Raw genomic sequence first — 18,631 nt, forward strand, 5'->3', positions numbered from 1 at the left:
AGTCGGATTCAGTTTCACTCATTGTTAATTGAGAAGATAGAATAATTCACCAAGTTGTTTTTGCTCTATTATGGAGTACACGGCTTTGGGGTTTCAATTTTCAAACCACACACGGTACACACACGGTAGGTAGTTTGTAGAAAATAGTGAGAGGCGTGAAATTGGGTGAAATTTTGCTCTCAAATTGGGTGAAATTTGAGCTTGTACAAGAGAGGGAAATGGTGTGCACACACGGTTTCACTTGGAAATTTTCTTGAGCAAAAGAGTGAGAGGCGTGAAAATTCTGTGCATACACGGGAGGCTAGGGTTCGTGTAGGAAGAGAGAGAAAAAGACAATATAGGACAAAATTGATTTTGATAGAAGATTCGAAAATTGACTTACTTTTTCATTTGAAGTGTTGTGGCCGAGATTTTGTGGGGATGTGGACATTTTTAATAATTTTTTTTATTAGATATTGAGAGAGAGAAGTGATATATGTGGGGACCATTAGATATTGAGAGAGAATGTGCTATAAAACTTATTTTTTTATGAGCCTTGATACTTAACTTATTTATTTTATAGAAAGTGCTACATAAAAATCTCACCCAAGTTTTTTTGTGGACGTGCCAAAAAGGAAAGATAGGAAGTTCTTTCGTGGACGGAGAAAGTATTAATATCGAAAAAAATAATAGTAGGAAATAAATCTATGATTATTTTAACAAGAAACCATAAATTATTGAAATCAATAATGCAATTTTGAAACAAATAAATCAAAAAACGAAATAAGGAAACAAATATATAATTTTCTTCAGTAAAAACAGAGAAATAAGGAAACAATACAAACGAAATATAAGGAAACAGAATGGACGAAAAATAAGGAAAGAAAAAAACTGAATTTTCGGATACCACTCCTTTAAAAATACAAGGGATAATTCAGTAAAAACACACAACCACTATAAACCGGCCCATCACCCAACAAGCATAAAAACCCGGCCCATTCCTTTAAATGCAAATTTTAGGTTACTTTCAAGTTCGATATAACAACTTATCTTTATTAAATTAATATTACTTGACATATGTTTATACATTGAGACATATGTTTTCCTCTCTCTCAGACTCTCGCACGGCACAAATCATCTCCCTCGCCAACAGAAACCCTCATTCACCAATTCCGGCGAGATCCGCCATTTAAAGTCGCGCTCCACGGCTCTGCTCCGTTTCTCCCCACTGATTTCGCCACCTTGCTCTCCTTTCCGTTTTCAAGTAGATTCAAAAAAAGGCCGGTCGTCTCCCCCTAAGCTCCCACGGCTCATCTCCTCTTCAGTAGTCAGTCTCATTCCCCTCCGACCACGATTCGTTTCCCCGCCCTCATTCTCCATTGACCCCCCACAGGCCCCCATTGCTCATCTCTCTACAGGTCCAGGCTCCCGCCGCAGGGCCGTTCGTTGCAAACAATCCCCTCAGATATTTTGTGAATACCATAATTCGATTTGAAGGCAATCATCATTAATCTTGTAATTTGAAGGCAATCATCATTAATCTTGTAAGTATGGGGGTTGATTTAGCTGAACCCACACACCGCAGAAGTGTCGAAAGACAGGATGAAGATGAGCCAATGAGGGAGAGATGGACAGGAGAATATGGTGATATGGGAGAAAATGAATCTGATGAAGCACTAGAGTCTGGCAAGAACCGTGGCAAAGATAATAGTAAAAGCAGTGGCCGAAGGGAGGATAAAGAGCACAGGATTAAGGACCGAGAAAGGTCGAAGGTTCTTGACAATATTAAGGAAAATAAAGACTCTGAGAAAGATCGAACCTCCAGTAGGGATAGGCGGAAGGAGGATAGGGATGAGAAAGAGAAGGATAAAGCTCGTGATAAGGGCCGAGAGCTGGATTCTGATAGGGACAAGCACAGAGAAAAAGAGAAAGATAAAGAACGAAGGGACCGTGTAAGGGAAAAGGAGACAGAGAAGGATGCTGACAGAGGACGAGATAAAGAGAGAGTAAAAGAGTGTTAAAATATGGTATTATCATAATGCATAGAGAAAGATAAAGAGAAGCAAATGATTGTTTTGTATTGCTTGATGTATTTCTTTAGATTACAATGCATCCTTTTATAGTGTAAGGATGAATCAAATGTCAAACTAAAATCCCTTAAAATCAAAAGCTAAGATTTTGTCTTTGAATTATTATTCATGATCTTTGAATAATAATCTTTGACTTATTCTTTTTCTTATTTTCAACACTCCCCCTCAAGTTGAGTGACGGGATTTCCGATACTCAACTTGGAGAGAACTTCTGAAAAACTTTTGAAGTCCACAGCCTTGGTTAGGATATCAGCGAGCTGATCTTCGGACCTCACAAACGGGAGCTCCACAATCTTTTCCTCAATCTTCTCCTTGATAAAGTGCCTATCCACTTCGACATGTTTAGTTCTATCATGTTGAACTGGGTTCTCAGATATGCTGATGGCAGCCTTGTTGTCGCAGTACATTTGGCATGTCTTTGTTTGGTGAAGGCCTAATTCCATCAACAATCTTCTTAGCCAAAGGACTTCAGTTAACCCACTTTTGATCCCTCTGAATTCTGATTCTGCACTTGAGAGAGCAACCACCTTTTGTTTCTTGCTTCTCCATGAGACAAGATTTCCTCCCACAGATGCAAAGTATCCAGCTGTTGATTTTCTGTCATTCGGGTTTCCTGCCCAGTCAGCATCGGTGTAAGCTTGTATCTCAAGGTGTCCAGTCTTTTTGAACAGCACTCCATAGTCAAAGGTCTTCTTCAAATATCTCACAATTCTGAGCGCAGCTTCCATGTGATCATCCTGTGGTTGGTGCATGAATTGACTAACAACACCAACAGCATAAGCAATGTCAGGTCGAGTATGGGAAAGATATATAAGTTTCCCTACCAAACGTTGATATTTTCCTCGATCGGCTAACTGAGCTCCTTCCACAATTTGTAGCCCATGATTTACGATAATAGGAGTTTCTGCTGGCTTGCAATCTAGCATCCCAGTTTCAGCTAGGAGATCTAGAGTATACTTCTTCTGGTTGATGAAGATCCCCTTCTTTGATCTGAGAACTTCAATTCCGAGGAAGTATTTTAGTTTCCCTAAGTCCTTCATTTCGAACTCTTTGAACAAGCTTTCTTTCAACTTCTGAATCTCCTCTGTGTCATCCCCTGTTATGATCATGTCATCAACATAGATGACTAAACAAGAGATCATATCACCTCGTTTCTTTAAGAATAAGGTGTGATCTGAGTTGCTTTGCTGGTACCCAAACTTCTTCATGGCTGCGGTGAATCTTCCAAACCAAGCTCTGGGAGACTGCTTGAGCCCATATAAGGTTTTCTTCAACTTGCAAACTTCACCCTCTCCAAAATCTCCTGAAAAACCTTGAGGCACCTCCATGTAGACTTCCCTCTCTTCTTCAAGCTCTCCATGTAGGAAAGCATTTGTAACATCGAACTGATGAAGATCCCAGTCTTTATTAGCAGCAATTGAGAGGAGCACCCTGACAGTGTTCATCTTTGCCACAGGTGAGAAGGTCTCCTCATAGTCGATTCCATACATCTGTGTGTATCCTTTTGCGACCAATCGAGCTTTGTAACGCTCAATAGATCCATCTGGTCTTCTTTTGATTGTGAAAACCCATCTGCATCCCACAGTTTTCTTCCCTTTTGGCAACCGACACTTCTCCCATGTGTGATTCCGGTTTAGGGCTCCTATCTCTTTCTTCATAGCATTTCTCCAATGCTCGATCTTCAGGGCTTGCTCTGCTGTTTGTGGAATCTCCTCATCATATAAGGCCGCTTCATAGGCTGTGGCATTTTTGGACAAGTTTCCCTTGGCGATATTCCCAATTGAGTATCGCGAATTCCTCACAATTTTCTCTGGGGTATACCGTTTAGGAGGTTCACCCCGATTACTCCTGGGTGGTAGCACATATCTCCCAGTATCTCCATCTACTGTATTATCCTCCTGTTCTTCTTCAATGACTTGAGAAATATTATCAGCAGAATCAGAAGCCACAATAGTAGGTTCAGAAGATCTTACCTCAGATATCAGTGGCGGAGAAGATATAGGCTCATGCAGCAGACTAGATTGTTCTGGAGTGGATGAAACATGCTCGGTGGCAAGGCTAACTTTTTCTGTTGGATCTGCTTCCGAGACTGGCATTGGTAACCAACTTAACAAGTCGATCTCACTCTCACTCTCCCCCTGACTGGTAAGGTGGTTATCGTAGAAATACTCAGTTTCAAGGAAATCACAGTTCATGGTGGTGATGATTTGACGGGTTTTGGAATTGTAACACCTATATCCTTTTTGATTAACTCCATAACCTACAAACACACACTTGACTGCACAAGGAGAGAGTTTGGTGCGTTCATGTTTCGGAATGTGAACGAAAACAAAGCACCCAAAGACCCGTGGTTGAAGTGTAAGGGCAAGAGGTATGGAGGCCAGAGTAGACAATTTCTGTAATGGTGTTTGAAGTTTAAGAGTCCTAGTAGGGAGACGGTTAATAAGGTAAGCCGAGGTTTTCACGGCCTCGGGCCAAAAAGAGGAGGGAACATGAGACTCAATCATCATAGAACGAGTCATTTCAAGTAAAATTCGGTTTTTTCTTTCGGCAACTCCGTTTTGTTCAGGAGTGTGGGGGCAAGTAGTTTGATGAATAATCCCTTTTGTTTGACAAAATATTTTCATTGAATTATTAACAAATTCCCCCCCATTATCAGTTCTAAGGGTTTGGATGTTTTTCTGAAACTGAGTTTGAACCATAGTATGGAAATGAGTAAATTTTTCAAAAACTTCAGATTTGTGTTTTAAAAAATATACCCATGTCATCCTAGTGCAATCATCAATAAATAACAGAAAATATTTAAAACCTTGTCCCCCTACCACGGGTGAAGGACCCCAAACATCAGAATGAACAAGAGAAAATATGGAGTTTACTTGTGTGTCATTAGGCTTAAAAGATTTTCGGTGGCTTTTAGCTAAAACACAAGTTTCACAAGATAAATTCTCATCATTTTTTATTAATTTAGGAAATAAAAGCTTAAGATACCCCATGGATGGATGCCCTAACCGACGGTGCCAAAGCCAGGCTTCCCGGTCAGCAGTTCCGTGAGCCAGCATCACCTTGCCTTGTTGAGCTATCTCATCCACATAGTACAATCCATCCCGCTCAGTGCCACGCCCAATAATCTCCCCCGTCCTGATATCCTGAAGCAAACAGAAGTGGGGATGCATTATCATGGTACAATTGAATTCTTTTGTAACATGGCTAATAGATAAGAGTTTGTGTGAAAGAGACGGGACATAAAGACAATTTGAGAGACGTAAAGTAGGGGAAATTTCTATAGTTCCGGCTCCTTTAACACGAGTCAAATCACCATTTGCAGTCTGAACATGCGTACGATGTGATGTTGATGACTTAATAATATCAGTTTTATCAAAAGTCATTGTATCAGTGGCTCCACAATCAAAAATCCACCCTTTATCTCTATCCCTATTATTACCTGACATCTGGTACACAGCGGAAAAGTTTGAAGGCCTTTTAGGGTCAATATCATGATTATGCATTTTTTGGGGTTGGTTTTGCATAAAATGGGGTATACTATATAAATCCCTAAATTTCGAGGGACTAGGCTGCAAATGGGGGCTATTCTGATATTTAATAAGAGTAGGTGGGTCTTTTTGCATAACATGGGGTAATTTCTGCAATTCATTAGAATCAAGGGGTGGCTTTTGTAATATCTCGGAACTTGGGGGGTTAGTTGGCATAAAATGGGGTCTTTTATGATAATAAGGAAAAGATGGAGGGTTTGGTGTGAAAACACCAAACCCTATACCTGCTTGTAATTCTCCCCAAACCACACCAGCCGCCTCCCCCTCACGCCCGCTGCCTCCATTCTGCCCAGCCGGAGACGACCGGTCCACAGCCACCGCCGCTGCTCCGGTCTGGAGCTTCGTGACGTCTCCATACCCGCCACACTCTCCTGCTGCTTCGCCACTTTCTCCGATATCCTCCGCTCTTCCGCCACCGTGCTCCGCTGCAGCTGGTCGATGAGCCCCAGCTGCTCCGCTGTCAGATCGCTCAGATCCAGGGGGCCGACGCCGAAAGCGCCGATGCCGGAGAACTTGGCCTCCTCCAATCTTTGGTCCTGCAGCCTCTGCCGGACGATCCACAGCTGCTCGGTCCACGGCCGGTGCCGCCGCCCCCACGGTCAGCGGCGACTGATTTCCAGCCGCCGATATCTCCCTCGTGCCCCACGTTCCAGAGGCTGCCAGTCGGTCGACAGCCATGGCCGCCACTCTTGCGGCCCACGCCGATCGGTTCTCGGCCACCGCCGATCCAGTCGGTGTTGCTCCGATCTGTTCCGAATTTTCTCCACTTCCGTCCGCCATTTTCCCTTCTTCATTGCAGTTGATTGTATTTGGGTCTCTTCGACCCATTCTGTGGATTCTGTTTGGATTTGGGTTATTTGAATCTGTTTGGTTTATGGTTTCAATCTCTCCTGGCAATTTTTTTTTTCAGGAAATGAAGAACAGAGGCTGCCTTGATTTGGTGAATTGGCTAAGAAAGGTTTTGGTTTGGGATTATGAACGATGATGATTTGTTTCTGAGTTCCTAGGATTGAACCAGCTTTGATACCATGTTAAAATATGGTATTATCATAATGCATAGAGAAAGATAAAGAGAAGCAAATGATTGTTTTGTATTGCTTGATGTATTTCTTTAGATTACAATGCATCCTTTTATAGTGTAAGGATGAATCAAATGTCAAACTAAAATCCCTTAAAATCAAAAGCTAAGATTTTGTCTTTGAATTATTATTCATGATCTTTGAATAATAATCTTTGACTTATTCTTTTTCTTATTTTCAACAAAGAGAAGAGCAGAGATAAGGATAGAGACAAGGAGAAGGAAAAGGATAGATCAAAGGATAAGGAGCGAGAAAAACACAAAGAGAGGGATAGGGATAGGGATAGGGAAAGGGAAACTGGTAGACATAGAGGTAAAGATACAGCTGAGAGAGAGAAGGGGAAGGAGAGAGAAAAAGAGAAGGAAAAACTGGTAGATCAGGAGAAGGATAGGGCTAGTGACAGAGATAAAAGTAGTCGAAAGCACAAGGACGAGAGTTATGATACAAGCAAGGATGCTCACTCTAGATTTCAGAATGATTATGCTCGCAATCAAGCTAGTAAGCAGCAAGTTGACAACTCGGATGCCAAGAGTGGCTCCAAAATTCTTGACCAAACTGACAAGGCTGATAATCGTGAATCAACATCTAAGTTAGAGCAGCGCATTTCAAAAATGAAAGAACAAAGGTTGATGAAGTCGTCTGAAGGTGCTCCCGAGATTTTATCTTGGGTTAACAAGAGCAGGAAGATTGAAGAGAAAAGGAATGCTGAGAAGGAGAAAGCATTGCAGCTTTCACGAATTTTTGAGGAGCAGGACAATATGAATGATGAAGGAAGTGATGACGAGTCAGCAGCTCAAGACATAACTCAACACTTGGGTGGAGTCAAAGTTCTTCATGGACTTGACAAAGTACTTGAAGGGGGCGCAGTTGTGCTAACGCTTAAAGATCAAAGCATACTAGCTGATGGAGACATCAATGAAGAGGTTGATATGCTTGAAAATGTGGAGATTGGAGAGCAAAAACGAAGGGACGAGGCTTATCGAGATTCAAAGAAGAAAGTTGGTGTTTATGATGAACCTGGTGTAGAGAAAAAAATGCTTCCACAATATGATGATCCTGTTGCTGATGAGGGGTTAACTCTTGATTCAAGTGAACATTTTTCTGGTGAAGCTGAAAGGAAATTGGAAGAGCTCCGGAGAAGAATTCAAGGAGTGTCTGCAAGCAATCATGGTGAAAATCTGAATTCGATTGGGAAGACATCAACAGATTATTACACCCAAGAAGAAATGGCCAAATTTAAAAAGCCCAAGAAAAACAAGTCTTTAAGGAAGAAGGATAAGCTGGACATAAATGCCCTTGAAGCTGAGGCTATAGCTGCTGGACTGGGAGTTGAGGATCTTGGTTCTAGGAAAGACGGGAGACGGCAGATCCTTAAGGAGGAAGAGGATAGGATTGAGGCTGAAATGAGGAGCAATGCTTACCAATCAGCATTAGCTAGAGCTGGTGAGGCATCTAAGACTCTCCGGCAAGAGCAAGTACCTACCATGCAGACTGAGGAAGAAGATGCACCTGCTTTTGGTGATGATGACGATGAGCTCCGGAAATCATTGGAGAGAGCGAGAAGAATAGCCTTGAAAAAACAAAGTGGAACAGAAAAATCTGGCTCCATGGTGATAAAGCGTAATGCCAATGAGTCAGCTTCTGACAATCCAAATGCAAGCTCTGGGGATCAACCAGAGAATAAGGTTGTCTTGACAGAGATGGAAGAATTTGTTTGGGGTGTGCAACTTGATGAAGAAGAGAAAAAACCTGGAAGTGAAGATGTCTTCATGGCAGCCAGCACATCCGATCATGAAATGAAGGATGAAGATGGTGGCTGGACTGATGTACAGGAAATAGAAGAGGAGGTGGCTCCAGATGAGACAATTCATGAAGCTGCAGTTGATCCGTTATCTATGAGCAAAAAAAGCGTTGTGTATAGTGGTGTTATCTATTCTATACATCATAGACAACGGTTTCAAAACCGTTATGTATAGTAGCATAGATAACGGTACGATGTGTCATACATAACAGTACGCATTCGTTATCTATAACGGTTATACATAACGGTTTTTCACCGTTATGTATTAACATTTTTCCGTTATGTATTATTTTTTTTTTTTTTTTTTTTTTATCATAGTTAACAGTTTTTTGCACTTTTTATAACGGTTTTAACCGTTATCTTTGATAGAATACATAACGGTTTTTCACCGTTATGTATTAAGATTTTTCCGTTATGTATTATTTTTTTTTTATTTTTTTTATCATAGTTAACAGTTTTTTGCACTTTTTATAACGGTTTTAACCGTTATCTTTGATAGAATACATAACGGTTTTTCACCGTTATGTATTAAGATTTTTCCGTTATGTATTAATTTTTTTTAATTTTTTTTTATCATAGTTAACAGTTTTTTACACTTTTTATAACGGTTTTAACCGTTATCTTTGATAGAATACATAACGGTTTTTTGCACTTTTTATAACGATTTTTTGCACTTTTTATAACGATTTTTGCAGTTTTTATAACGATTTTAACCGTTATCTTTAATTAGAATACATAACGATTTTTTGCACCTTTTATAACAGTTTTTTGCACTTTATATAATTGTAGTATATTTTTAAATTTTGCAATTTTTATAAAACGACAAAATGATAAAATCAACGATAACAATATTATATATCATCCAAGAAATTCATACATTATTATACAAATGAACCAAATATCAAGTATACATCATCATTGCATATTCCGATTCAAAATTGAAAATACCAACAACCTTATAGCTAAAACAAAAATCTATCATACAATGTTTCTAGCACCAATAGACTTGTAACCTTTATACTTCAGGCAGAATCTCTTGAACCTGAAATGAATCTATAATCCAGCAGGCATAAAATGTAGAAAGAAATACATAATCAAGCAAAGAAGCTACCTGAAATGGAAAGATTTTTCATCTAGAAACCTTCAAAATAAGGTGTAACAATGTAAGGAAAAAAGAAAAATAATTACTTGGTAGAGAGGCCTATCAGGTTCCTTCCTCTGCTGCTTTCGAAGATCAATAACATCAGGGGTTTCAACGCCAGTAGGAGTGCTACAATCATCCACCAGATAACCAGTTAGAGCAACTTAAGAAGACATATAGACCAGTCTCTAGTGTACAGTACAATCAAAATCTCAACACAAAAGAGCAAAGCATGTCTTTCACCTTGAAAGGCTGTCAACAGACTGAATGCCATCTTCAAGTTCCTCTTCTGCCATCTGTTCCTCCTCCTCCTCTTCTTCTTCTTCCTCTTCCTCTTCCTCCTCCAAGTCACCCCAGTGCTTAGTCTTATCAACTGGTTCTTCCTGAAAATCAGTCGGTATGAATTACATGGAGACAAAATCATGATAAAATGCTCGCCGTTACAAAGAGGGGAGCATGTATGAAAAAGGTTCTAATATACTATGTTCCTTTACCTCATAATTGGGCTGTTCTTGTTGCACAAAGCCGAAAACATCTCCATAGAGGGGACGTCCATACTAGTTCACAAGAGAAAATACAAATATGTGAGGGATATTCATTAATGAAACTCAAGGTAAAACCACAAAGTATATTAAGGTAAACTCACTTCATCAACAGGTGGTTTGCCCCATTCTCCATGCCCATAGCCAAATTTAGCTCCAGCGGGGATTGGTGCATTAAGGCCAGGGATTTTTAAATGAGGATAAGAAGGTGCATCAAGCCAAAAACAAGAATATTGGGAAAAAAGTTTTGCTGCTGTGCAGGTGGTCAATAACACAACCATAAAACTTATCATCTATTTCATCTACATCTACTTTTGTTTATTATACGAGTATATCAAAGAAGTTGAAACATCTTAGGCTAGCTTAAGTAACTGTACCTTCACCTTCCTTCTTTTAGTCATCAAAGCCATATCATTCATGCCGCCTATTGAAACCATACCTAAATCCAGTACAAGGAAACAAATTGTTGAATTCGCCGCTCAATCCAATTATATAACCATTAACCAAAGTCAATGTCAAATATGCTGCATAAGAGTGCAAAAAAACAAAAAACACCCTCAGTTTCACTACGAAATCAGCCTACGGATCTATTTGATTCTTAGATCTAAGCATTTCGAAAGGAGAATTCTCAGAAGGCAGGATCTTATTTTAGCACTTTATCCATTACAGGATGATAGAAAAGGCAATTTCTGGCTTGAGTTCAAAACGAACTTATCAATCATCTTAGAATATAATTTCAAGATTGGCAAATAACAAGTATTGACATAGGAACTGCAAAAGACATATATGAGCTTAGAAAGGCGTTTGATAATCACATGTGCATGTAAAAAGGAAAATTTTTAAAATTGATCTCAGTTCAGCATCACAGAACTGCACAGAATCTAAAATGGAGAGAAAGTTTTCTTATGCTGAAATTGATTAAATTCATAAATCTTAATAGCAGTATGCAGTAATTTTACCTCACTTTTTTTAGAAACTAAATGCTGCACACAAAACTAAAGAGTAAATGAAAAAAAAAAAAAAACAGTTTACCTGGATTGATGATAGCTCTTTCCTTGCTGGGAAAACTAAGGTATAAGAAAGCAGCTGCCCCAATCAACAATATGAACAAGAAGCCAAAATTCCTCATTATTACAGGAGCTGGTTTTGTATATCTCTGCCAGATGGGGAAATTGTGGCTAAGAAAATAATTTCAAAGGAAAAAAAAGGGGGAGAAGATGCAAATATCCTCAGCAGCAGACTTTCGTCACCGTTTCTATAATACGGTTTTGTACAACTCTAAAACTAATTTGATCAAAGGCATTAGATGCTGCAGGAAGGAAGAAACACGAAAATCTCATACATAAGGAATCAACCAAAGCGTCCAAAATTATAGTAAAACAGCATCAGAAATCCGTAAAGCATCAATGAAGCAACACCACCTCATCAAATACACAAGATACAAAGCATAAAATTGCATTGCTAGACAGGAGTCATCTGACAACAACCCCTATTTCTATCAAAACCATCGAACATGACGGCTAAAGCTACTACTTTATCCACAATGTAAGATAGAGTTCATTTCCTACCACATAAACTACAACCATAACCCATAAAACCGACGCCCACAAACTAGCATATACTGATTAACGAAAAATAACTACTCCACTTCTCAAATCAAGAAATCTACCTCCGGAAGTAGCTCAGTGTCAAACGAATGCAGATCCAATAGCCCCGGGCTACTCTCATTTGGCCAAACCAGCTCCTCGCCATTCTTCCCGTGAATGCCCTGGCAGCGTCAACGGCTCCGCAAACAAATCGCCTCCACTGTACGTCCTTTGCGCCTGCACACTCTTGTACATTCTCGAACCCTGACCGCCTCCATTGTAATATCCAAAATCCTAATTTGAATAAAGCAAAAAATAAACAAAAGAAAAATCAGAAAAATCAAATATCTGAGTTCCAGCTCGTGGAATCAGATCTGCGCAAGTTCAAACCCACCAAAATCGTAAAATCGCCCAAACTTACCTGAGCTGGAGGAACCGCATTGTTCGAGGACTGTAGATGCTGCAGGCCAGCTGAAAGAGAGGGCTTACCGTGTGCGGTGTGCGTGAGTTGCCAGTGGACAGACGGACGGCGGTCTGAAAAGGAAGCGGCGCGGCAGATCGTGGAGGCGCGCGAAGACTGGAGTCTGGAAAACCCTAGCCCATCTTTTTGACCCGTTTCTTCTCTTCATCACAGCTAGGGTTTGAAAACCCTAGCCTGCCGCCGCCGCACACTCGGCCAATAAAACACACCGGAGCAAGAACGAAGGCGCGACGGAGGCAGACGGAGCTGGATGAAGGCGCGACTGGGGGAGCTTGATGAAGGCGCGGCGGACTCAGGGAAGGCGCGGCAAATTGGGATTTGGGGGGAGGCGAAATAGATAGAGAAGTGTTAGGGCTGTTAGGAACGAAAATCTTTTTCCTTTTTCTTTTGTTTAATTTTTATTATTCAATTTTGGTATTTAGGTTTCTAAAAATATTTTCAGATTTTATTTAAGTGTTATTTAATAAAAAAAATGTTATGAGTTTTTTTTTTCTCAAAGTCTATATATAGGAATAAATTCAGATTTTAGGATAAATAATTTATATGTTATTTTTTAATATAATATAATATAATTTTAAAAAAATTAATAAAAAAAATTATACACAACAGTTTTTAGATACGCTCAAAGATAACGGTTCTAAAACCGTTGTAAATGACTCTTATACATAACGGTTCTTTAACGTTATGAATAAACCGTTATAAAAGATGGTCATAGATAACGGTTACATAACGGTTTTGTAAACCGTTATGTATGCAACTAATAGATAACGCAAAAACATAACGGTTTTTCAAAAACCGTTATCTATGGATATAGACAACATTACATAGATAACGGATTTTTTCAAAACCGTTATCTATTCCTAAAAGTGCGCTCATAGATAACGGTTTTTGAAAAAAACCGTTATCTATGTACTGTTATGTATGTAAACTTTTGTAGTAGTGTCAACTTCTGAAAGGTCGTGGAACTCTCAAGGAAACCATTGAATGGGGTGGTCGAAACATGGATAAGAAAAAAAGCAAACTTGTTGGCATCGTTAATACGCATTGAGCGGACAGATGAATATGGGCGGATTTTGACACCAAAAGAAGCTTTTCGTTTACTCTCGCACAAGTTCCATGGGAAAGGTCCTGGAAAGATGAAACAAGAAAAGCGAATGCGACAGTATCATGAGGAGTTGAAAATAAAGAATGAGGGAAGCTCAAGCTAAGCTTAAAGCGCCTTATCTTGTCTTAAGCGGAAATTTTGACACCCATGCTTGGTGATAAAAAGGTTGAGCACTTCTTGAATATCAAACGCAAGGCTGAGAATGGAGAATCTTCTCAAAAGAAGCCTAAAACTTGATGACAAAATAATTTCTGTGCAGAATGAGGCATTTGGTCACTTGTAAACCTAGCACAGTATTTTTTGGACGTGTCGGAAGTCGTAGGTCCGTTGTCTATTGTGAAGAATTATAAGCGTCGACTTACCCCTTCAAATTGGCATATCCATCCGGTGCCTTTATAAACTTGAGTTTTGTACTACTGGATTTTGTGCGCATGATCTTTAGTTTTGTAACATTGAGACATTACTGATCTTTAACTATAGATGAAATTATTCTACATGTTATCAAATCTTACATGCTAGCTCCCGACATAATTTATTATTGTTACATTACATGCATATACATATGCACCCCAATATCAAAAATCGATCACGTGAATCTTCGTTCTATGTTAGTAGTGAACGATGGGACGTACGATTCATAAAATCTTTATTCATCATATTAATTATAGTATGTATTTAACCTATTGAGTTCGAGGGTTTTTTAGGACAATAACTTAGATTGATTTGGAAATTAGGACAATAACTTTCGGACTTGTAAAAATAGGACACTAATTTTTTTTAAGAGTAAAATTGGACACTAATTAATAAGTGTTGCATCCGCAGGACATTTTTCGGCCCATTACCGACCGAGAAATGTCCTATTTTAAGGACGCTTATTAATTAGTGTCCTATTTTTACTCTAAAAAAATTAGTGTCCTATTTTTACAAGTCCGAAAGTTATTGTCCTAATTTCCAAATCAACATAAGTTATTGTCCTAAAAAATCCTCTGACTCTAACCTATTCTTCTATTTATTAATTAATTACCCTCTTGATTTTTCCGAGACATCAAAATCAGCAATACAACACCAACAATTACGATAAAGACATATTTAATCTCATTTTCTTCATTATCCGATTAATTATAGTCTTCTCAATTGCCACTAAAAAGGGCAAACATTCATGTACCTAATTAATCATATTCATATATGATCTTCTCCCTGAAAAGACATTTGATTTAATTATGGATTCACCAATTGAATCAATTAAATTATTGAAGTTGAGAGAAAAAATTATTTTGTGACAGTGGGGATCTTCTCATTCAAGGGTTTGGGACCATGTGCATATCTGTTAGTGGGTTTGACTACATAAAAATGGCAATAATTACTATCAAAACAACATAAATTAATACAACTCAATTTTTCCCTCATGTCTCATTACACATGAATTGTTTTTTGAGTGGTGGTCCGACCACGTGGCTTTTGGTACAATTTGTATAATCCACTGTGTTAGTGTGTCACACACGCACACACATAATCCACAGTGTGTGTGTGAGTATATATTATGATAAAATATAATCCACTGTGTTTGTTGTTTCAGTCTTGTTGATAGCATTTGCGATACTGATTTCGCTCTAATTTATCATAATTGTTGTGATGCCTTTCAAAATCTTACAACAAAGAGTCAAAATGAATTTCTTGAGGGAGCTAGGGCAATACGTTATTGTCGAGGGGCTTATTCTTTAGTCATTTCTTGCTAGCTTAATTAGTGCTTTAAAATTACTACTATACATGTAACGTCACCACGTATAATATATCTTGAATAAATAATAAATATATTTTTAATATTCAAACATTATCTTTTTGTATGAAATTATTAATGTACATATTTGTTGTCATATTAATGTAATAATTTCTTCAGAAAATAAGAAAATCGTGAATAAAATTTTTTTATTTAACACCTAATTTATGGATAGTTGATAACTACATATATATTATTTAATATAGTATTATATATTTGAGGAACCATATATAGTTGTTGAATTTAAAAAAAAAAAAAAAAAAAAAAACAAGAAAATCCTGTCTTAGGGATTTATTCGGCTACTGCTGTTGCTACTCGTTCCATTGCTGTTGTCCTTCTTCATCTTAATTGCAGCGCACCGCTGTCCAACGACACCACTCCCCATTGCGACTCGCTACCTAGCACTGTTGGAGATTTTTTTTTTCTCCTTCTTTATTGGAAAGAGACATTGCAATATTACAAAAGGAATATATGACTTGTTTTCAATTCATATATGACTTGACAGATCATATATATATACCAAACTAAATTTGAACAATCTTCACACCATCAATTATTTCACCTCCTAACTTTGAAAATTGTCACCATCGCTTCCATTTCCATACACTAATTAGATTCTTTTGCAGAGTATCCATATATGATTGATTAAAATTGTACGGTAGTCACGGGTGGTGGAAATTTAATTTGTAGGGGAAAGTATACTAGATATTACTCTCTCAGTCCCACGAATCTTGACACGTTTGGTTTCGACACAGGAATTAAGGAGTCGTAGATTAGTGTTTTAAGTGTGTAGTTTTTTTTTTTTTTTTTTTTTTTTGATCAGGAAAGAGAATTTTATAACCAAAAGCAAGCTCCGGTACCAGAGATACCATTTGCTCGAAAAAAAGATACAGCAAATGTGTAACAAGGAAAAGAACCAAAAACAAAAGGATCTAACATCTCCTACCCCTCCATTAAACCACCCCAGAGCTAATTCACATCAGCATCTTTGCATCAAAAATCCACCCCAGAACTAAATTACACAAGCATCTTCGCTTCAGAAAACCATGATCTAAAATCAGTGGTGTGTGTCGACACATTATATGCCATTTTCCACCCCCAAACTCTTGACTTAATTTCCGCTATCACTTTTTCCCGTTTCCACACTCCTTGATTAAACTTGCATTCCTATTTTTCCAAATGCACCAAACTGAGCAAATCCAGATACATAACACGAGAGCGGTGTCTTTTTTTTTCCCGAGATTTGTGAAAGAAAGCATGTGATCCTGTGCTGTAGTATGAAGAGCGGACTGATTTCCAAGCCAAGATAATAAGGCGTACTATTTATAGTTGTTGGGCATGAAAAGAACAAATGTTCAAAGGATTTTGTCTGCTCCTTACACAGAATACAATCGGCCTCTGATGAAGTAGGTAATAAAAGTGATGAAGTGGGAGAGAGAAGATAATAATTATTACTTTATTTGAAAATGTGTCAAGATTTGTGGGACGGTCCAAAAAGAAAAACGTGGCAAGATTCGTGGGACGGAGGGAGTAGGTAGGTAGGTAATTATTGTGTTGCATATGTATAGAAGAAAGAAAAATGTTAGGTATCTAATTAATATTTAAATATCCTCTTCGACGTAATTATGTCATGAATGTAATACTCTATAATAATTTGGGGGTAAATTGACATTGTTGCATAATCAGAATCAATTAATAGTGCAATTAATTACAAACCGAATCTTCTATAAAAAAAATTGATGAAAGTTTTATATGAAGCAGTCCTTATTTAATAGAGTACGTATGAAGCAGCCCATAATAATTCTTTTTTTGTGAAAGTAAAAGCTGTCATTAATTCATTCCCATGAAATAGACATATCACATGCATTATTAATTCTCCTTTGACTAAATTTGGCGAATTGATTTTGACAATTACTACAAAAATCTTACCCATTCTTTATGCATGACTGCAAACACAATTGGGAATTGATTCTGATGCCCATATCATAGTAAATTTTTGTATATTTTCTTACTCCATCATTATTATCTTTGTTAGTGTGCGTTAACGTGTGTGTTATGCTCACATGTACTCCAACATTATCGTTTTTGTTTTGCGCTTTCTTCACCGTTGTTTTGCAGAGAGTATGTATACAGGGGGAGTTTACAGCAAGGGAGAGTGTATGTGTTTTGTGAAGAAAGGCAAAAAGGGGGAGTTTGTTGGAGTTATTTTTCTAACTCCAAATTAAACTCACAAATGCTTTGTTATTGTTTTGCTCTTTCTTCACGTCTTTGGTTGATAGGAAACTGACCTAGTCAAGACTTGAGATTTGAAGCTGTAAACGAAGGTATTAAGGGGAAGAGTTTCAGTTGCTAAAAATGAGGAAGTGGAGATAAAGAGAGAGAAAAGAGAGGAGCTTGTTGGCAGCTCCTAAAATCAAGGGAGAAGTGGACTAAATCCAATAACTATCAAACGGCCACTTCATCCATGATCAAAGCCACGACTTCAAGCCTTGGAAAGCAAGATTGAGATGCCTATATATACCAAGGAGAAGTCTCAGTTCAGATCACGAAGTCTGAAGATCAAAATCGAGTCATTTGAGTGATCTGTGTACGAATGCTGTTTAGAGTGTTAGGATAACATCGTTTATAGCATTCATTGATTTCGTCGGATTTCGGAGTATAGCTCTTGAATCCAGTTTTCGTTTGTTAGTGAGAGTGTCTAATGTTCAAATACCTAGAGTCTTGTAAAGGTATTGAACGTGAGTGTTCATTCTCCATTTAGTCATTTTGCCATAAGGCGTCTTCAAGTTATAAATTATAACTTGAAGAATTTTTCCATCTCTTTGTGTCTTCCATTTTTATTTCCGCTGCAATATTTCTCTGTGTGCACTGGTGTGTTTCCTAAACACAGTGCGTCACATCAAGTTTTCCGCTGCTGTTTACTCTGTGTTTTTGTGCGTGCTGTTCCAACACTCTGCACAACATTTTGTTCCAGACGAAGCAACACTAACAATCTTTTGTCCTGTTGTATTTATAATTGTCTTTATATGTATATCCATGTAACGTTAATAATCCTTAATAAATTTGATTTTTATTTAATGTTTGGGCATTATTATTTTGTACTTTTATATTAATGTAATTTCAAGAAATAAGAAATAAGGAATTTTGATCATTATAAAAATAAGAAAATCACGATTGAAATATGGGAAACCGTCGTCTAAATATAGAATTTGAAGATGAATAAAATGATTAGGAATCTTTGAAAACATGAATTGGAAACATGAAGTTCGGTACAAGTTATATTCATTTTGATCTATATTTGCAATGTGATCCTCTTTCCAATAAAGAGTATGTTAGGAGAAAAAATTCTCAAAAAAAAAAAAAAATGAAAGAAAAAATTCTTCAAAAAAAGCAGTAACGAGATCATATTCTTTCATAAAGGTTATTCTTTTTCTTTCACAATACCAAACCTAATATTTTTTCGTATATTCCTGACTCTTTGAAGTCATGCTCAATTTTC

The 18,631-nt window shown here is 37.9% G+C and overlaps 1 protein-coding gene, 1 long non-coding RNA gene and 1 pseudogene across 2 annotated transcripts; 1 reads left to right on the forward strand and 2 right to left on the reverse strand.

Annotated features, from left to right (window-relative positions):
* The first annotated feature begins 1,505 nt into the window (after positions 1-1,505).
* Positions 1,506-13,804, forward strand: LOC131017232 (SART-1 family protein DOT2-like; annotated as a pseudogene).
* Positions 9,332-11,433, reverse strand: LOC131017231 (uncharacterized). The gene is made up of 6 exons (XM_057945960.1): positions 11,216-11,433; positions 10,288-10,622; positions 10,136-10,198; positions 9,885-10,024; positions 9,689-9,770; positions 9,332-9,611 (listed from the first exon to the last, which is right to left on the reverse strand). The coding sequence occupies exons 2-6, from the start codon at positions 10,474-10,476 to the stop codon at positions 9,516-9,518; spliced, it is 570 nt and encodes a 189-aa protein (XP_057801943.1). The 5' UTR covers positions 10,477-10,622; positions 11,216-11,433; the 3' UTR covers positions 9,332-9,515.
* On the reverse strand, positions 11,621-12,742 carry LOC131017233 (uncharacterized). Its single transcript, XR_009099488.1, has 2 exons — positions 12,191-12,742; positions 11,621-12,063 (listed from the first exon to the last, which is right to left on the reverse strand). It is a non-coding gene; the product is annotated as an uncharacterized LOC131017233 (long non-coding RNA).
* Positions 13,805-18,631: the final 4,827 nt, after the last annotated feature.

This window comes from Salvia miltiorrhiza, chromosome 3, assembly GCF_028751815.1.
Source record: "Salvia miltiorrhiza cultivar Shanhuang (shh) chromosome 3, IMPLAD_Smil_shh, whole genome shotgun sequence".
Taxonomy (NCBI): domain Eukaryota; kingdom Viridiplantae; phylum Streptophyta; class Magnoliopsida; order Lamiales; family Lamiaceae; genus Salvia; species Salvia miltiorrhiza.